Source organism: Patella vulgata, chromosome 5 (genome assembly GCF_932274485.2).
Source record: "Patella vulgata chromosome 5, xgPatVulg1.2, whole genome shotgun sequence".
Lineage (NCBI taxonomy): Eukaryota > Metazoa > Mollusca > Gastropoda > Patellidae > Patella > Patella vulgata.
This window is the reverse complement of record NC_065883.2, coordinates 36,172,791-36,195,444: the sequence shown is the minus strand read 5'-3', so window position 1 is coordinate 36,195,444 and position 22,654 is coordinate 36,172,791. Positions and strand designations below refer to the sequence as shown.

General features: G+C 35.0%; 1 protein-coding gene across 1 annotated transcript in view; it reads right to left on the bottom strand.

Annotated features, from left to right (window-relative positions):
• LOC126820650 (serine/threonine-protein phosphatase 4 regulatory subunit 4) overlaps positions 1-22,654 on the bottom strand; it is a 197,375-nt gene that overhangs the window by 7,895 nt on the left and 166,826 nt on the right. The window contains exons 18-20 of the mRNA XM_050548731.2: positions 20,395-20,472; positions 20,197-20,284; positions 19,848-19,952 (exon numbers count right to left, since the gene is read on the bottom strand). Coding sequence (XP_050404688.1) covers positions 19,848-19,952; positions 20,197-20,284; positions 20,395-20,472 — 271 coding nt within the window. The remainder of the gene's footprint in view (positions 1-19,847; positions 19,953-20,196; positions 20,285-20,394; positions 20,473-22,654) is intronic.

Below are 22,654 nucleotides of genomic sequence, written 5' to 3'. Positions count from 1 at the left end.
ATTTCTTAAAGTATATAGACAATATAGCTAATAGTAAGGTTATCATTTGGTCTTTCTTTACTTTTAGTGTTAATATTTTGATTTAAAGTCTATAACAAGAGCATCGCTAACGCAGCAATATACGTCCACATTCCTGTTTTGTTTGATATGGTCCAGTTTGCATTGAGGGTCTGTGAAATAAAACTGGGTTGTAGGACTGCTATCAGTATAACATTTCGTTCACATTAACAGAACACAATTTTTATTTTAAAACAATCGATGTCTTTATTCTAAAAGCATGACGTTTTTTTTTTGTTTTTTTTTGCTTGATTGATAACGATAAGAGAATACTTGTGGAAACGTCGTGCTTTTAGAATAAACTAGTGATTGTATCCCATAAAAACTGTGTTCTGTTAATTTGTTCCCTGATCGCTAAATGCCACTTAAAGAATAACTAGAAATGGGCGTGGCTCTGCCCCTGGGGGTCGGGCATGCACCAAAAACAATAGGGATCTTCCTTGGGGTATAAGGAATAAGTATACCAAGTTTGAAGAAAATCCAGTAAGAATTGCGCCCTGTAGGCGACACAAAGACACACGAAAAGAAAATGGGCGTGGCTCTGCCCCTGGGGGTTGGGCATGCACCCCAAACGATAGGGATGTTCCTTAGGGTACAAAGAATGTGTATGCAAAGTTTCAAGATTATTAGTTAAGAAATGTGGCCTGTAGACGACAAACAAACAAATACTAGAAATGGGCGTGGCTCTGCCCCGGGGGGTCGGGCATGCACCAAAAACAATAGGGATCTTCCTTGGGGTATAAGGAATAAGTATACCAAGTTTGAAGAAAATCCATGAAGAATTGCGCCCTGTAGGCGAACCACAGACACACACACACACACACACACACACACATACATACATACACACACACACACACACAGACAGGGGCGACGGCATAATACGTTCACATTATGAATGTGGACGTATAAAAAGTAATTGCTTAAAAGCATGATTGGCTTTGACTGTTTTATAATCTTTGGATGCCAGTAGGCTTATTAAGAGAAACCTTGAGCAAAGATTTATACCATTAACAATGCAGTCTGATCAATGCCAATCAAGTGTCAATGCTTTTTAATTCTTTATGGCTTAAAGCTTATTAGATCCTATAAATTATATTTCACTGTGAAACTTTCAACCAATGAAATTTATATATTTATTTAACTTCTTTTCATTTGATGTGTTACAATATTTTTATCTTTAATTTGATTTGTTGAAATCATTGTCCTTTTGTCTGTATACAAATTAGTTACTTTAAAAGACCTCTACACACAGACAAGAGGGCAGATGAAATTAGAGACACACAGACAAGGAGATTGAATGCCTTGTATATAATTTGTAAATAATGTATTTTTAAAACTGTATATAAAGTAATATTGAAATGAATTTGGAATTGGACTTTTAATGAACAGTGACCGCCTTCACCAGAATACTTCTCCAGTAACGAGCTATACACCCCCAATCCTAGCTCTTTCATATGTATGAAATATTACATATGTACATATGTATCACCTGGGTGCATATTCGAACCAGAATAGCCCACAAACACGTGGGTGATATAATGGTGGAAGATGAATTCAAGATTTGGAACTTCTTACATGCCAAGCGAGAACAACTAAAGATCTAATGGTTTGAACAAAGACAGTCAAGAATAGATTGGAGATACAAGTGGATTCCTAGATTTGGTTCATATGAGATCAGAGAATTAGTTTGGTAAGTTAAATCAACTATTTCTTGTACCATTCTCGAAAATTTACATTTAGTGTGTGACAATAATTATAATTCTTTATTTGATAATAGACTTATTTACTAGTTGATTTCAACCTAAGTCAGAATCATTAAGATGGGTCATTCTCACTCAAAGGAACTAGATGGTAATGCCAAATCTTCGACTACCGGTATAAATGTTATCGCTTCCCTAAATAAAAATTTTGTAAATGTGACTTTAGGCAATACTGTCATAAAAAGTCTCATTGATACAGGGGCGAGCATATCTTGTATTTCCAAATCACTGTTAGATAAGGTTTTACCAGATGCAGAAATATCATCCTCAATACTTCTCCAGTAACGAGCTATACACCCCCAATCCTAGCTCTTTCATATGTATGAAATATTACATATGTACATATGTATCACCTGGGTGCATATTCGAACCAGAATAGCCCACAAACACGTGGGTGATAGTTATACACTCAGTAAACTATATTAGTTTTGGAATTTTGAATATTATTCACCATGTCTTAATGTCCGATTGGGGATATTCCCGGTCGGACAATTTTGCGCGTTTGGAAAATAGCATTGGACAAGTCCGGAATATACAGGCAAAATCTCATCCCTGGGTGTGGGCACTATACAATAAAGTGGGGGGATAGTATTTGGCAGAACTCACACTGCCTGACAAAACAGCCATTTACTAATTTTGGGAGCGAAGAAGATTTGTGGCTAATGCTAACGTGAAGCTTAAAGATTGAATAGTACTACAGTTCGATTTGGTGCCGTATTAAGACATAGTATTAGTCATTCTGTGAGTATCTGTGAGTATCTCTTCTTTTTTTTTATTTTCGCTAAGTTCTATCTGAAACAATGGCTGAGGAAATTTTCAGAAATTTAGGTACCCAATTGTCAGGATTGTCTTCTTCAATTTCCACGAATACGGTCGCAAATATAATTGAACCATACAAAGGCGATCTGAAACAATTTAAGGATTGGGTTAAAAATATTGAAAAATATTGTGTTCTCGCTGCAGTCCCGGGGGATAGGGTGAAGTTAGTAGCGTTTCCGTCAAGTAGGGGAGTGGTGAGTAATTCTATTTAAAGATAGATGGTAGCAAATGCAAATGTGACGTGGGATGTATTAAAAACAGATTTGAGTAATACTTTCTCGGAAATTATGGATACTCAACAAGCGTTTGTGATACTACAGAAAATCAGACAAAAAACCAATGAAAATGTACAGGTTTTTGCGGAGAGGATTTTATCATTAGCTGGTGAAGCCTTTTCAGATTATGGGGGACAGCCCGAATTTGATCAGTTTTTTTGTGGATGGGCTACAGTATGAGAACATAAAAACAAAAATATTACGTGAAGATCCGCAGACATTTACCGCAACAGTTGAGATGGCTAGACAGGAACAAAATATTAGGAAAAGATTCACTTTGAGATTAGGAGGACAACATGGTCAATCAGGTAAGAACAGTAGAGAACACGAACCAATGGATATTGGCCATGTAAGACCCCGCGTATGTGGGATATGTTACAGTCGAGGTCACTTGAGTCACGACTGTAGACAAAAGTGAGCAGTAAATGAGATTAGAGCTAGTAGTCGACGAGGTATGGGTTGTTGGTTCTGTGGCACAGAAGGACATGACTGTAGGAAATTCAAAGACTATCTTAAATCAAATCCAAAATTTTATCAAAGAACTCTACCGGTCACATCTAAAACTTCATGTGAACAGGAAAACTGAGAAACTCTTCCTGGGAGGCTGACAGGAAGAGTAAATAGCAGAAGCCATTATGTTATATAAATATATCAGGTTGTTCAAGTTAATGTTTAATTAAAATAGAAATGAGAAATTTTCGATCATTAGTCGACACCGGGGCACAAGTATCTTTAATTAGTGATCAGATGTATAATTCTTTAAAATATTAACGGTGTGACGACTAAGCAAAACTTGAACCGGTTAGTCGGCGGCTAAAAAAACGAACCGATTCGGTTTAGTCAGTAATGAAAACTAACTGAAAAATATTAGTCTTCCATAGTCTACAATACACGCTAATATACTGGCCTTTATATACGGAGCTTAAAACTGTAATGACGACATACAGTTCTATGTTTTATGTGTCCGGTACATTAAAAAATTTGGTTTTGTTTGTACTATGTAGTTTGTTCAAATCTCCTGTTTAACCTTTTTAATAAAAGTAATAAATACAATATGTATAAACTAGTCATAGAAGTCACATATTGTAAGAGTATAACGCCCAGATCAATAGACAGTCATTATAATTCGTCTGCGATATCACTTCGGTGGAAGCGAGCGTTAAATAAAGCTATTTCACACACACACATATCCAAAAAATACTAAACATTGCTAGCACGCGGTTACAGCACTCGGGAAACCTCAGCAGATTCCGTTACACTACATCTAGCATCGGCTGTATGACGGTAAGTGATATGTACCTACGAACTTGCCGGTTTTAGAAAGAAGTTATCAAAATTGCGTCGTTCGAAGCGTGTTTAGAATTTTCAGAGCAAAGTTGTCCTTGTTTGAAGAAAATCTGATTAGGTACATATCACTTACCGTCATACAGCCGAGGCTAGATGTAGAGTAACGGAATCTGTGAGACGCGTGAAATTATGAAATGGAAACGTAACTAAATTCACGCTTCTAATGTCGAAGAAAAGATTCTATTTTGATGGCATATTCTCAGATTTATGATCATATTTTGAATGGGCTTTATGTTTTTCAATAAAGAAATAAGTAATCTAGGCAATGTTGACGAATATGTCGATTGGAATAGTGTAAGTACTTAATTGTTTTAGACGATAGCGTGCTAGAGTAGAATGCGATTATTTAGCGGACAGCGTCATTCCCCGTTGTGGTATAGCGACGTTTATTGCCAAAAAAATTTTGGGATATCATATTCTTACCCTCTGTACATAAGTCTTAACTGAGTATAAGATGAATGCCGGACTTCTGCTGAAAAATGTAGCGACTTATGGACCCGAAAATATGGTAATTTTGGAGGAATTTGAAACAGTACAGATCGGCAGTAGTCGGCACGCTTTCATTCTATCATATTACAAATTTGTAGGAATATTACTGACATAAATTTGAATACCGTACAGGAATTAAATATGAAAAATAACGAGGTGCACCTATTTTTATATTACGGACGAATTTGAATATTTTGTTCACACGTGACTTTTGTGTGTGGTCTAAAAACTGCCATCTTAAATAACGATAAGAGTTATGTCCCTTTATTTTCGGTAAAAATGTCAGACAAGAACAATTTTGAAATCCCATCACTGTTTGGGATCTAAATTTTAATATTGTATTTGATTCCATATTTTAACTTTATATTTTACACACTCTATCACATCTTTGGACATGTTAAGTGACAGATTAATTGTAAAATTTAATCTGTACGAGGCAGGTGTCGGGTTCTGACATAGTATTATGTAAGATGTAATATGTTGTACAAACTTGTATACTCGGCGTGCCTTTAGACAAATTATATGTTATAAAATTTAAGCTTAACAGGTATTAGTCTAGAGTTAAGATGTGTGACTCTTAATAATCATTGTTCTGATTACCAACGCTAATTAACTATAGCGTACCCAAGCTATCAATTGCACCTTTGCAAACGATAGGATTAGATTTATCAGGTCCGTATCCCACAATGCTATTGGGAAACAAATATATAATCAGTTTTGTCATTTTTCTGGCTATGGGGAAGCCTTTGCGGTAAAGAGCAAATGTACCAAGAATATTGTTCACTTATTGTTTGAGGAAATTTTCCACAGATACGGAGCTCCCTTAGAATTGGTTATGGACAATGATTCTGAAAATGTCAATAGGCTCATGGAAGAGACGCTTAAAGAATTAAATATCAAACATGTCCTTACCTCGTTTTATCACCCCCCAAAGCAACTCCAAAGTCGAACGCTTCCATAGAACACTTCACGATGTATTATCTAAGAATATCACAGAAAATTCTAACACCTGGGATCTATATTTGAATCAAACTTTGGCCGCCATTAGATTTAATGTAAATGAATCTACAAAGTTTTCTCCCGTTTACTTATTGTATAATCGTGATCTCGTATTGCCGTTGGATAACATTTTAAAACCACGACGGAAATACTTTATTTTTGGTTCACAAAAGGTTACAAAAAATGCAGCATAAGGTGGGTGATCCTGTATATTATAAAAACCATCTTTGGAAACATAAATTACAGGAAAGATGGACTAATTGTTATCGGATAATTGAGCAAACGTCACCGGTTTCCATTACAATACATAATCAGTTAAAGGGCCGAACGACAAAGTTGAATGCACAAATTCTACATTTAGCAAAACTTGACTGAAAATGTCTGGAAAAACAACCTGAGAAGGAAAAGTTATTGCGAAAAGCTCAATATGTAGAAGACCCATTGAGCTCTGATTCGAGCACAGATATATAAAAATCAGCGAGTCCGATGAGAATGTACCTTTGGCACAACTTGGTACACGTTTGAGGTGGGAAAAAAAATGATAGCACATCAGACGACGAAGATATTCCTTTAATGGAATTATCCAAGCGTCTGATGATCAAGATAATGAAAATGAAAAAGATACCAGTAGTTTGTCATCAAGTGAAATTGATACCTCTGATGATGAATGTAACATGGATGTAGATGTCCTTGAATGTAATAACAAGGATAATGATATATCCACACCAGAAAAATCGGCGAACGAAAAGACAAAACAGTTGTTGAAAATTATTGCCAGTTTTTTTTATAATATCTGATTTTCTGCATTAATGACCAGTTGACTAGGGCTTTAGATAACCTCTCTGAACCTTTGCATAAAGTTCTCACCAATTATACTCTTAGTAAGTTGCCCCTAAAATTAGAAAGTGTTTGAGAAATTTCTATGGAAAGTTTGATCTATGAATTGCATAATTTGAAGCAATTAGAAGAAGACAAGGCCTGGTCATTCTGGAATTATATAATGATATTTATTGGCTCAATGCTTTTTTTTATATTGGAATTGTATGTTGCTATAAATGCAACCCAAAATTCAAAAATTCATTATGTCATTGTTTTGGAATGAAAAATTGTGGAAATCAAACAGAGATCAGTGCACAGAAAACATTGACTGTTCCTGGAAAAGGCGAGTTGACAATTGATGGGGATGAATTAGAATCCATCTCGGGACATACTACCAACTCCCTTTCAACACCTGAAATTGGTACCACCAATCAGTCACTAAGGACAACAACTGTTCCCAATACTCTTCATAACAGAAGATAGTGGGGCAATTATCTCCCGAATCAACCATAACTGTATTAGAAAGATGTTTAGTGTATCTTCGTAAGAACTGTCACGATAAACAGTCACCAACTGTGTGTTTTAAATAACAACGCTCTTATTCACTAAGTTGCTATTATCGACCTGTGTATGTGTTGACAATTTCTTCTATGTGGAAGGATAATTCATTAATGTGTGACTGTTCGTGTGTGTGTGATGACAAATAACAGTTATTTCCGGTTGAGAAATTAAATAGCTTATCTAGTTATTGTGCTTGTGACACACACACAAATAGATAAATAGATAGACAGATATATATATCTAAACTGATAGTGATTATTTAGTGTAATTGTTAAACAGGCATTCTTCAACTGTGTGACTTAACACATGGGAGCCGAGGTTTTTTTATGATGGAAGATAAACAAAGAGAATAAAACTCATTAAGTCAGGTGGTATATAAATTGTACAGTAGCAAACTGTTTGTCAATAGCGATAAATAAATGAGTGTAGGACTGCAGGGGAAGTTAATGTATGAACATTTAAAGAGTTATGCTTTCTGTTTAGGTGAAATGAATCATTACATGAATTTGGACATTGTAGTGCAGAAACTGAACTATCATTCGTATTATATAATATAATATGCATGCGTTTTGAGGTTTTTAAATATTATTTTTTATTGTTATATGATATTATATGAATGTAACTTTATTTTGCTTTCCAATGATTCTTCATTCTCAAAAGTGTTTGTACTTTTCAAAGTACCAATTGCTTTAGCCATTGCTCTTAAAAATATCTTGAGCGTTGGGAGGAAATGTTATAATATTATGGCCTTGACTAATAGTTGCTTATAGATTCTTGGTCATGCAAAATAACACCTGAAATAATAGAAATCTACATGAATTGAACTATAGGTTAATAAACACATTTGTCATATGTCATCTTCATGGTCAGGAATGGAATGTTTCTGTTGGCCAAATTTAGTAATAAGTCCCTCCCAGAGCGCATTTTTGTAAACTGGAACTGTGGTCAGTCTATGACGCAACCCAATTAAGGTGTGGGCACTGTAAAATAGAAGGGGGGTTGGATGGCTGAATGGTTAGCGTGCGCGCGCTGTATCATAAAGTCTGTCATTGAGTCAACTGGCGTGGTTTCGAATCCCCGGTTGTACGTGACAAGGAGTAGGGTCGCCTGTCCAACCTCGTGGGTTTTCTCCGGGTCCTCCGGTTTCCTCCCACTGCTAAAGACCCCTACGCGCAAGCGAATTATTGAAATAGAATTAAACCATATGTTAGTCCCGAAATGACCTAGTTTGTGTCGAGTGGACATTAAACCCCATTTCTCTCTCTCTCTCTATAAAATAGAGTGGGGGGGGGAAGTATTTGGCAGAACTCACACTGCCTGACATAACATCCATTTACTAATTGTGGAAGCGAAGAAGATTTGTGGCTAATGCTAAAAAAAATTTATATAAATAAAAGATCGGTTGCCAGGCAACGAAACATACGCCCACAGCAGCTAAATCGTCCGGGCAGTCAACAAGTGTTGTCGCATATTTTTACTTCTTTCGGTAATGAAACATTAATAATACACTAAAATCTGATTAAGAGTAACAACTCATGAAGTAATTATCAGAAAGCAATTAGAATTTATTTGGTTTTTAAAAAGTTCTGCGCCATGCTAACGTTTAGTATACAAAACTTTTAATATCATGGATTTAGCTGTTCAAGTCATAAAAATTCATTGACCAGCGGCTGCCAGGCAGGATACGTCCACATTTTCGAGAGATGGATAGAGAACAAGATAAAAAGAAAGTGATTTTTCCTACAATCAAGGGCCATAATTCAGGAAATTACAATTCGATATGCGCAAATATCGAAAGGAACCGAGATCTTTGTGTTATAAACTTACACTTTAAGTTTCAACAAAATTGGATTAAAATTGTGACCTCTATAGGGTCCACAGCCTTGATATACATATTTTTACGCTATTTGAGAACGAAGGGCGGCCATTTTGTCTGTCAGTTTTGGGCCAATTTTCACGAAATTCGAACTCAGCTGTCCTTAGGGTGTAACAGTGATATAATAATACAGTTTTTTTTAAATCGGATAAAAATTATGACCTCTATAGGGTCCACAAGCTAAAAACTCGATTTTTTGTACAATCAGGGGTCATAATTCAAGAAGTTACGGCCCGATATGCGCAAATATTGACAGGAACCGAGATCTTTGGGTTATAAACTTACATTTCAAGTTTCAACAAAATCGGATAAAAATTGTGACCTCTATAGGGTCCACAACCTTGATATACCATATTTTTACGCTATTTGAGAACGAACGGCGGCCATTTTGTCTGTCAATTTTGAGCTGATTTTCACGAAATTCGAACTCAGCCGTCCTTAGGGTGTAACGGTGATATAAAAATACGTTTTTTTAAATCGGATAAAAATTATGACCTCTATAGGGTCCACAAGCTAAAAACGCGATTTTTCGTACAATCAGGGGCCATAATTCAGGAAGTTACGGTCTGATATGCGCAAATATCGAAAGGAACCGAGATCATTTGGTTATCATCTTACATTTCAAGTTTCAACAAAATCGGATAAAAATTGTGACCTTTATAGGGTCCACAACCTTGATATATCATATTTTTAGGCTATTTGAGAACGAACGGCGGCCATTTTGTCTGTCAATTTTGGGCCGATTTTCAGGAAATTCGAACTCAGCCTTCCTTAGGGTGTAACGGTGATATAATAATACGTTTTTTTAAATCGGATAAAAATTATGACCTCTATAGGGTCCACAAGCTAAAAACGCGATTTTTCGTACAATCAGGAGGCATAATTCAGGAAGTTACGTTCCGATATGCGCAAATATCGAAAGGAACCGAGATCATTGGGTTATATTCTTAGATTTCAAGTTTCAACAATATCAGTTAAAAATTATGACCTCTATAGGGTCCACAAGCTAAAAACACGATTTTTCGTACAATCAGGGGTCATAATTCAGGAAGTTAAGGTCCGATATTCGCGCATATCGAAAGGAACCGAAATCTTTGGGTTATAAACTTACATTTCAATTTTGTCTGTCAATTTTGAGCAGATTTTCACGAAATTCGAACTCAGCCGTCCTTAGGGTGTAACGGTGATATAATAATACGTTTTTTTAAATCGGATAAAAATTATGACCTCTATAGGGTCCACAAGCTAAAAACGTGATTTTTGTACAATCAGGGGCCATAATCCATGAAGTTTCAAACCGATACATGCCAATATCGAAAGCAGCCGAGATCTTTTGGGGATAAACCTATATTTCAAGTTTCGTCAAAATCGGATAAGAATTGTGACCTGTAGAGAGTCCACAAACAATTGTGGACGTACGGACGTCCGTCCGTCCGGACAGGGGCGACGGCATAATACGTCCACATGAAAATGTAGGCGTATAAAAATCAATATACTTGTTCGTCTCAAGCTCTTAAACTCTGTGTATCAATTTAAAGTCAATCAGATAAATTAACTTTGGCCTCTAGAGCGTCCACAAGATTTTTTGAAGTGATCAAGGCAATAACTCTGGCAGTAATTATCGAAAATTGCTGAAAATGAATAGACTTCTTTGTCTCATGACCTTAAACACTGTGTATAAATTTAAAGTCAATCGGATATTAACTTTAGCCTCTAGAGCGTCCACAAGATTTTTCAAATTCATCAAGGTCCATAACTCTGGCAATAATAATCAGAAATCGCTGAAAATCAATAGGCTTCGTCGTTTCATGGCCTTAAATACTGTATATAAATTTAAAGTCAATCGGATATTAACTTTAGCCTCTAGAGCGTCCACAAGCAATTGTGGACGCCGGAAAGACGGACGGGCGGATGGGGGCGACGACATACGACCACATTTCAATGTGGGCGTACAAAAACAGAAAGAAACAAAACCTGAACTGTAGTTTTAATTTTCGTCACATAAGTACTACATTTTTTTTGGTTTTTGTTTAAAGGTTGAAATAAATGAAATCAAATGAAATGGGGTTTAACGTCCTACTGTTCTGCTCCTATGCTGGGCTAATGAAGACGGGCATACGCCATACAGTGTGCTATGAGGGAAATGTTGCCCGAGGAATGGCACTATCGTCTACTCTTATATCGAATTCCAACTGCCAAGGGATCTTTTACGTGCATTCCAATGTATACACGGGACCTCGTTTTTCGTCTCATACGAAGGACTAAACAGCTGTCCTTGTCAGGCCCTCCGTCCTGCATCCCTGACAAGGGGGAACCACGCCGAAAAATCTGGATAAATTTTCTCAGCCAATGCAGGGATCAAACACCCGACCTCCAGACTAGCGAGCCAGCGCCTTACCCACTTAGCCAAGTGATCCCCCAAAGGTTGAAATAACATTTCATTTAATTTTTGCTTCTCATACCAGACCTGTCAACTAGACCGCATCACGCGGTAAAGTGCCGCGAAAAGGCCTCATGTACTGCTCTACTGCATGGTAATAGATTTCTATTGCATTTCCAAACAAAGATTTTTTAAAAATTTTCTCTCCAAAACTATGGAACTAAGGGAAGCAACTCTTTACATGTAAACCAAAGATATATATGATGTAAACAATAAAGATCGTGACTTTAGGTTATCAACATCGATTTGGGATATTGTAAGGTGCAATTTAGGTAAGAGATTTGTTCTCAAATTCTTTTCCATCTATTTTAGAGTTAATAAAGCGGATATAATTATTAGCACGTGTTCCAAATACTCTTAAAATGTGTAGCGATAAACTAAACAAAAAGCGACCATTTTACTGCAGCAATGGCGGACATTTTCATTTGCACGCGTATGTACAGCATCTAATATAATACTTCGAATGCAATACAACCTGGAACTTTAATTTCAAGATGGGAATACGTCTCGCTGATTCTGACTTACATGGAACACTCTCTCGAATAAATGTAAAAGCAGATTTACGGAATGATGGGAGAAAAACATCCCGTACATTGAGAGGATAATTGCCATGGAGGGCATGATTAAATCGATACCAATATTTAGTCATTATTCCTAATGTAGAAATACTGTAGAATCTAATAAGCACACCAATTATCTTACATGAAACAATATTGACAAAAACTCTCGGAATGGGGAACACATGTCACAAGAATATTTCTAAAATCGAAAGAAATGTGGTACTGCCACTGCCAGTACTACGGACTGGTAATTTTAATTATCTTTTTACATTACCGTACTAATTATTTCTTTCTGTAGGCTACATATTCAATTTTGGTTTAATTACATAAATAATTTTAGATATGGTTACCATTGCTTGTGTATATTTTATCTATTACCCATTTAATGCAATTTTTGTATTGTTGGGCCTGCCTGCACCCTGCAGTTCAGTGTATCATTTCTAAATTAAAATTACTAGGCTGTGGTGTGAAATTTCTAGCTAGCTTGCTTCTGTTTCTCCGTTCCGACCATTTTCGGGTGAAAAAAAAACTACATCATCTAATTCTTTTAGTATTACTTTGTATTGTCACACAACTTTTCTTTTATCCATTCTTTTAACATTGTTCGACTTTCAGGGAATGTAGGCATTTAAAACAATAGTAAGAAGAGACTTAACAGATCAACCACTTAGTTGCCAGCATGTCATAATTTGACTGACAAGTTAATTGCTGTATGACTAACCAAGCATTAATTTGGTTTTAAAAGATCATGTGACATAATTGGCCAATCAGACATACACAACGGAAAGTTCAACAGGTCGTGGGGTGTCAAAGATCACCAATCTGTTTACATTTTGATAGTAACATGGCGGAAAGAGGAGATAAAACTGTTCGTTGTATTCTTCATATAGATTCCGTAAAATCAACTGAGCTAAAACCGTTTACTGCGACAAGCCGGGCAAAATTTAAGGTGTGTGCTAACCAGTGGAAGAAATTAGACGGAAATGACAGGCTTTTGACGGAGAAAAACGTTGATTTGTTAGACCAAGAACTCCAGGAATGTGCAGACGCGACACTGTCACTGGGGTATCATTTTCCATGTTACCAGCGTTTTACGGACAAATTAAGAATTAAAGGAGCTGAAAAACGGTGTATGAAACCTGCTCAGCATTCCAAAACTGTTGAAGAAAGTGAAGTTAATGTTAGGAAACAAGCAGCTAAAATTTTCCCCGCAAAAAAAAAGAAAATTAGGCTCGCATCATCATCATGGACCATTAGGGCCTAACTACCGCCACAGTCAGTAACTTGTAAGAGAAAATACATTTTACCCAAAGTATGCATTATTTGCAAAAAAGTAAACTCATTTGTGTATGGCTTTGGCAGAAAAAGGGTACGAGATCAATTGGTACAAGCAGAAACAACTACCGCTGGTAAGTAAAAAGCATTTATCATTATAATAGGCCTATATGCATTCTTTGTACTTTATTGTATTATGCTGAATAATAACATTATTAATAGTGTACTATAGCCTAGGTCAGTAGATGTAGTGGGACTGTGGGAGTACAACAGTCCTCAGGCTTCATTTAACACAGCAGGTCAGCACCTGACATAGTAACGGGTGTGATTATTTTGAAGGGAACTATTTTAAAAATTTTTCGTTTTCTTGCAAGTTGTGAATAAATTGTTATTTTTTTGTATATACTTTTAGGCAATTTACTTGAAGCTGCTATCCAGAAGGCAGACGAGGATATTCTCCTGCATATACGTGGTAAAGACTGTTTCGCCATTGAGGTGAAATACCATGCACAGTGCTTTAAGAAATACACCCGAGTTGTTGTGGAGAAAAAGAGAACCGAATTAGACAGGTTGGTACAAGTACTACAAGTGCAATTACTTTTTAAAAAGAATTGATTCTGCACTGGATTAAAGTTACAATTTCATATTTTTAAGTTATATTTTTAAAATGTATTAAAATAAAGCCCTAAAATAGATGGTATCTATAAACAGTCCTACCTTGTTAAAGAATAATACTATTAATCCTATAATTCACTATTGCCAGTTGAGAAATTGGCAAAAATTTCATTTTCAACTTCAAATTCAAATGTTTGAAGATAGCTATTCCATGGTGGGGAATAGGAAAACAAGGGAGGTAATTGGGAGGTAATTGTGTTATTAATTCCGGTGTGAAGATTTTTAAGTGTGAGAAAGATAACCTATGATCGTATAATAGTGAGTTGACAACCTATTGAGCAAAAGACATAGAAATAATTATGTTTTGACTTTCTTAGAAAATATGAAATTGCAACTTTAAGCTTGCATCAGACCCCCTACCTAAAATGTTGCTACCTAGGGCCCTTGCATCAACAGTGAAAACGGGGCATATTCGGGCGCATTTCCCCCTGGTTGAATTTACCATACATGTAGCCGTGGAAATGAAATGGGGTTTAACGTCCTTTTACTGTTCTGCTCCTAAACTGGGCTAATGAAGACGTGCATAAACCATACAGTGTGCTATGAGGGCAATTTTGTCCAGGCAGCGGCGCAGCGACCTACTCTTATATCAAATTTCAACTGCCAAGGGATCTTTTACGTGCATGCCAATGTGTACATGGGACCTCGGTTTTTCTTCCCATCCGAACGACTTGTAGCGGTGGAACTTTAAGTCCCCATTGTTAAACTCTACATGTACCTCAATCTGACATTTTGTTTACGGTACAAAGTTTTTAGAACAAATATGGGGAGCCACTGGCATATTGGGACCCCTGCCCCTTCCCCCCATGTGTGCCATGGTTCTACATTCAATATTTCTTCTTATCACACCTTTCTGTTTGAATATTTCGTAGTCTTTGTGACTATTTACATGTAAGATCATGGCACATACTACATCTACCATATATACCATATGAATGCCTGGATTAAAACCCCATCCCCAGCAAAGCATGGATGGACTGTTGAGGGTAACACCATTTCAATTGTATGAATGACTGCAGATCCAGCACCAAAGCAAATTCTCACTGTTTTAAACTGTGGATGTAAATCAGGATGCAGTACAGATAGATGTACTTGCTACAAGTCAAAACTTTCTGGTACGGATTTATGTAAATGTCAAAATTGTTTGAATGAAAAAACGACAGACGCTGAATCATTAGTTGAAACAGAAACATACACTGACAGTGACTTCAATAGTGATGATGGTATTGATGAAGTGATGTGATTTTTTATACGTAAACATGTACATTTCTGTAAACAATTTTTAAAAATTACTTACATATTTTAAACACACTCATGTTTACTTAAATGTACAGTACATGGCTTTAATGTTTTCATATTTTATTCTATATGCTATATTGTGTCACTTTATGCTTACTCAGATGTCTTTATTTTACTTGTTTCCTAATTCATTTTATTGGAACCCGTTTATTATGATAACTGTTTGTTTTTCTCTAGTATATACTAGTATGTACCATTTAAATCTTTCAATAATACTAGTGTTATTGTTGGATATTGTATGAGGAAATATATAAAATTGCATTCATTTCTTATTTTTTATTATTTCTTTCTTTAAATAAATGTATATTTATTTGACCCCGCTTATAATATGTCTATTGTTGTTTAAAAACAAGTATAATTGGTGAATCATTATTAATATTCTGTTGTATCATTCAGCTCAGAAGGTATTATTATTTTTGTCTTTTTCTCAAAATTATATATAATTATAATACCGAACCAGTATTTCAATCATAAAAAAAACGTTTTCATCTGTATATTATTATAGTCATATTTCTTTTGGATATTGTTTCACTGAAATAAAATTGAAAAAATACTTGTTTCCAGGAAATATCACATTCATTGATACAATTACGCTTTTGACTATATTTATGCTACAAATTAGGGGCTTGCCGTGTTCACAGTGTCAACGCAACATTTATCTGATGTTATTTTTCCGTAATCCAGGCATATTTGCAGATAAATTCTCTCTGACAAATGTAAACAAACCAACGTGTTTCGTCTCGTAAAGGGTATTCCCTTGTCTATTTATGGCTATTGATCCCCGTGACCCTATGATGTTGTTTGCTTTTATGGTTGCTGATTGGCTTAGAATTTGATTTTTTCACCACATTATGGCTACACTTGACAAATATAGTCTGAGGCGTAATTCGAGTGCCAGACTCATTGTGCAATGCATCGCAAAAGAAATTTGTACTACAGTGACGGCTTACTTGTTAACTTATGCAACAAAGCGTCAGATTTTCACCCGAAATTTGCTGGGACGAGATGAAACGATTTTCGGGGTTAAATCACAGACTATACCCTTGGAAGTGCGAATTTACGCGTTTTTGGAAATCTACTGCCAAATTATGGTTTCTACTGCATTTTTTACACCACCCTACTGCATTTTAGCTCTGAGCGGTTGACAGGTCTGTCTCATACAAGATGAATACACAAGCATAGATTATATCTTAAATATAAAACACACATGTCCAAACCATGCAGATTCTCAATATTTCCCTATAAAAATGACTAGCTGACTACAAGAATAATAATAAAAAAAATCTACCATAACCCTAATCAATTAATCTGTCATGCTATACACTTTCAATACTCACAATTCCTTCAGCAGTTCACACAGGTCACAGGGCATGCACATATCCAGATATTATCAAAACAAGGACAGCTTTTTTCTATGTCCAACCATAAGAGAGTTCTCTGAGATGAATTGACACATGCAATAATGGAACAAGACCATCCTATCAACTAAGTTTAACAAACCAAAATTGTCTACAATTTAACTGCAAAAAAGCTATTGTTTTGGTCAAATGCTTTGAATAAAGACACGCCATGCTGATTGCATCATGCTTAAATCAGCATCTTACCTCGTCTAGTTGGTATTGGACATAAAGATGGAATGCATGTAGCAGATTTTGATTTCACCAAATATTTCTTTGGACCTGAATTGACAGACACTAACACATTCTTTCAAAAATTTTACCTTTTTTTTAAAATTCTTTTATCTAATTATAGGCCATAGCAAATCACTAGATATTAACATGTTGATGTTAAAATAATCATCAAAACACAATAAATGAATCAAAATACGGTACATATAAACTTATAAATGTATTTAATAATATAAATAAATTAATCCACATTTAAACAGATAACAGTGGTATGTTAAAGATACATTATGGGAGATTCGATAACGAGTTGGCATTTCTCACTATAATAGTTAAAAACTAGATAATGTAAAGGCAATTTGGTGAAAATTTCATTCAAATTGATTCACTATGAACTGAGAACTAAGCGACTGAAATTTCCATAAGCCTCGGTCATCATTACTAAAGTCAGTACGATAAACAGCATGTCTCGATTATCCATTTAATTGTTTAATCGAGAAGGAAAGTTTTGCAGTGAATCGGCTTACAATCCACTAAAGATCGCAGGTTAGGGCTGCCATCTAGAGTTGATTATGGCCTGGATAGGTTAATTAATGTCTAATTATTAATTTAGATATCATTTCAGGCCTAAAGAAAGACCTGAAATAGGCAGATTTAGCTCTTGCATAATATATGTTTAAGTAAATTTCTTTATATAAGTCAGTGGTATAAATATTCACAATACTAACGGTATAGCTTATATTTTCTGGGTTCTATGTGCAATATATATAATGTCCAAAAGAAAGTATACACTGAGCATTTCATCCTGCTTCAAACAAAGTCGTTTTTCCATTGTATGCGGTATTTGGGTACAATTTCCATTTATTTTGCCGTTTATATGCTTAGAAATATTGAGTTTGGATGCACGAGACATGTTCAGTGTAGTTTTATCACATTTTGTTGATTTAAACAAAACTTAGTCATATTTTAAGTGTGTATACTTTCTTTTGGACATTAGTATAGATGAGCAAATTCATTAAAACATCCTACAGTGCCTATTTAAGATTGTATACATCAGACCTTAGTTTGTGTAAAACTAAAATGAAAATTACAATTTAATAAGCAATCCCAGAAGGCACTACCCTGATAAACAAGTAACAGGTCTGAGTAATCAAAGGCTCTTCTAATCCCGAGTCCAGAGTACTGCAGCTTCATAACTAATCCTAAAGCAACTAGATACAAGTGAGATGGTGAATATCATAAAGTACTGCTTGTATTATAACTGATACATTGGAAGTTCAACCCAAAATAAATAAGTATTGATACAGGTGAAATTAAAAGTATCAATATTAACTCCAACCAAGCAGCATTTAAGATACAATACAGAGGAGACATCTTTTGTGACTGACGCAATGACAGAGAAACTGATCACTCTTTAGGACGGCCCACCGTTGACAGGGGCCCTAATAATTGTTAGATTTAATGTAGCTGACTATATATTAATATTATATCAATCACACAATCCATAAACTATTACACACAAGGTTAGTATATTTTCAATTCAATTAACATTATTATTTATTAGCAGCCATTGGGAATACAGAACCAAAGTTATGAAAGTACTGTGTAAAAGAAATCAAGACTTTTAAAAAGATACATTCCCGCGTACAAACTGGGTGATTTAATGGTATATATGGACTAAAAACATATTCAAACTAATTAATTTGTCATAAGTTTGCTTCAAATCCTTCTCAAACATTGTAATTGCGATGGAATGTCCTGCTATAAACATTCGATCAAACCAGGTCATGTTTACGTCACGTGACTTACCTCTCTTGGAAGTCAGAGGAGAATTCATTGCATACATAAGACGATGTTGTCTTTAATCGCTTACTATTTATTACAAATATCGAATCCTAATTAAATTCTCCGATTATCCACTACCCGCGTCTTTTTCTGTCATTTTTATCTCAGAAAGTGTTGTACGTCTAACTTTTCATAAAGTTGATCAACTTGTACATAAAGCGCTCAATGTTCGCGTGTGACCTTTGACATCACGTGCGCAGAAAATCCTAATCGTTGGGCTGTCGATTAGGAGAGCCCTTACATTTTTGTCCTGTATACGCTCCATGAGTGTTTTTTGGGGAATCCAGTATTTTTCTAGTAAGATTGGATATCTCTACTTTCCATATACCAAAATTGCCATACTTCAAACACCATAAAATGTGGATATTATGATATGAACAAAATGTACAAATATGCTCTCTCAAGTTGTCCCTGTCCTGCACCTCATGGGTCAAAGCAACATTGTTTGAAAAAATGTGAAAGCATAACTCAGGCAACATATCTATCAATTTGTAACCTGTAAAAAATGTGTAATAAAGAAAAGTTGAAACATTCAAATCTGATTTGAAACAATCTTTACAAGAGCCACCCAAATTTATCAAATTTGGTTGAAATTCAACAAGCAGTTTAAAAGAAGATGTAAAAAAAAAAACACTTAAATTTGCCCAATCAACAAGTTCTGAAATTAGTTATAGCAAATCACATTTAAGTCACACCGATAAATAAAAACTATAACCTCTCATAGTACGAGGATGGACACAATCCCCCGGTCTACTAACCAGGCGATTATCATCTGTCATATTTTGATCCTGACTGTATTTAAGATGAACTTCTAGTTGATTATGAGCAGTAGAATGAGAATATGATTGAGGTCTTACAAGTGAGGGTCTGGCTGTATCTGTATAATAATAAATATCTCTATGATATACTATATTTACAAACTTAGTATATACAGTGATTCAAGCAAGTAGTTTTGCTTTTCATCAATTTGTGTATTACCTACTATAAGACTGACTACCTGGGTACATTTACCACCTTTCTCTTGGTATATCAGTGTTATATTATTCAGTCTAAAATACCATATTTATATAAATTTGTTATATATAAAATGGTTATGAAGGAGTGAAATTAATTATACACTGACCTTTAGTTGAAGTAGATGATATACCACCAGCTGTAGGTAAAGATGAAGCTTTTTTAAAATCACGATTATAATCACCTTTACTACTAGTTCCAGACTTTGGTGCCGCTATAAAACAAGACACATTGTTATAACATTAGTAAGGATACATGGTACAATATATCAGCAAATTATCCTTTACTACTAGTTCCAGACTTTGGTGCCGCTATAAAACAAGACACATTGTTATAACATTAGTAAGGATACATGGTACAATATATCAGCAAATTATCCTCCTGTACATATCAGACTATAACAGTTTGACCATATATATTTTTACTTAAGATTATCAGCTGATAAGTTCTGTGCTTACCTTTTTTGGGGGCTGGTATTTTACTATTACTTGAACCCTTTTTTTCTAGTTTGGCTTTTTGTTCTTCTTCTTTTCGATCTTGTTCTTCCTGAAAATATGATAATGAATCAATAGTAAGAAAAGTATCAGTGTTATATCATTAATTAAGATTTCTATCATTTTATCTGTGTAATCTTGTTAGATGATTTAATGACCTACCATAATAATTAATTGTTTTTCTTCTTCTTCTTTTATCTGATCCTCAGTATCTTCTTCAAAATTTTTACGTCTGGACATCTGAATAATATTGCATACTAATACAATGCTGCTCAATTATCAAAGATAGACACATAATGAATGGAAATACGCCAAACAGCAGTTTTGTCTTGATAAAAATATAGTCATATACACAAGCCTGGAAATAACTTTCAAATGTGTCAGACTGGATGAACATTATGCCTGACATTTTAAATTTTCGCTCAGTCTGACATTTGGGTTGGCACAAAGTCTATCAAGATCTATTCTGTTGAATAATATCTTTTGTGATCCACGTTACTTGAGCCAGTGCAGTTTTGCTTAGTTTTCGTTTGTTGGATGGAATTGGGTTTGATTTGTCACAGATATAGAAATGTTACCCATTAAAATGCCTTGAATGTCATGACACTTGGGGTAGATACATGTCGGTCGGGAAATGTAAGGTGCTATTTTATCTCGGAAATGAATCATGAACACGATGTTTAAGGAATGAATAATTGGGTCACGCTTGCTGCGGATTTAAAATACACACCACCCATTGAGAACTTAACTATTTGTTGTATGATTAAATAAAGTACGATCAAGACTTTGAGTTATTGTTCATTACAATATAAATCCCAAATTTTATCAGCACCCATCACCCAATAATATATCTTCCTGTCTTTGACAATGTTGGTCTAATCACGTGACAATTTCCCGCCTTTTCTATAAAGGTTTGAAAATACGATCTTCTTTTGGGAACTTATTTGTTTGTTGTATCATTTATAATTGATCAAGTATTATTTAGATTATCGCAGTTAATAAATGTCGAAAACGATACAAATTTTGACCAATAGCCCATTTTATCTTGACCTTGAAAATCTTAAAATATTAAATCCCTTTATAAACTTTTGTGGCTACGCAATCTATGTACATATTACCATGAAAACAGGCAGAGATTACTACGCCGTAAATACTACATCGGAATAATAATATAATATGGAACTTCTGGGGTATGGATACTTATTTTACTGTAGTTTACAAACTCGTAAGAAATTTTAAACAGGAAACCCATTTTGTAAATATGCAGGAATACGTTTTTATCAAAATTTGCTGAAATACATACAACCAAATTACACCTTCGACTGACGATTGCTCAGTGCGTATCGGCATTGGATTTATTGCGAAAATATCAAATCTCTGAAGCGTGACATCATATAAATTCCACAACAATGTATGTTTCATCTCGTAAGATTTCCTTGAATATATATGTAACAAAAATCGGTAGTTTTTAGTATTCGGCACCTACGATAAATTTACTAGTACTACGCCCGTCTTCGAGACATTGTAGAACCTTTATCAGTCATGGAGTTGAATCACGATATCAAAAATATTTGATTGCCCAATCAACTAATAGAATGAACCCATACAATCATATAGATATCACAAAATGGTTTCTAATTTGTTTAGTTGCGGAGAAATAGGCTATTTTCAACAGGTCACTTTTCAAGGTTTTTGGTCCATAAAAATGTTAATTCGATTTTCATGAAATTTTCACTGTGTGATACCTAATGCCATTTATGATTTCATACAAGTAATTTAACATTTTCATTAGGGCTATACTATATACTGGAAAACACCGGAAAACACCATGTTATACTGAATACTGGAAAACACCGAAAAAACACTAAATACCATTAATCCATACAAAGAGAATCTATCTCAAAATTTTAATATCTGATTCCAATCAACTAATAGAATGAACCCATACAATCATATAGATATCACAAAATGGTTTCTAACTTGTTTAGTTGTGGTGAAATAGGCTATTTTCAACAGGTCACTTTTCAAGGTTTTTGGTCCATAAAAATGTTAATTATTATTCGATTTTCATAAAATTTTCACTGTGTGATACCTAATGCCATTTATGATTTCATACAAGTTATTTAACATTTTTATTAGGGCTATACTATATACCGGAAAACACTGAAAAACACCGGAAATCCACCAGAAAACACCATGTTATACTGAATACTGGAAAACACAGAAAAACACTAAATACCGGAAAAACACTAAATATCGGAAAACACCCTAAATAGGTAACTCGGAGCCTGGTCCTCTGGAAAACACCGGAAAAACCTAACCTTAACCCTAACCCACCGCTGGTCCTCTGGAAAACACCGGAAAAACCTAACCCTAACTCCCCGCAAACAGAGGACCAGGCTCTGGGTAACCTATTTAGGGT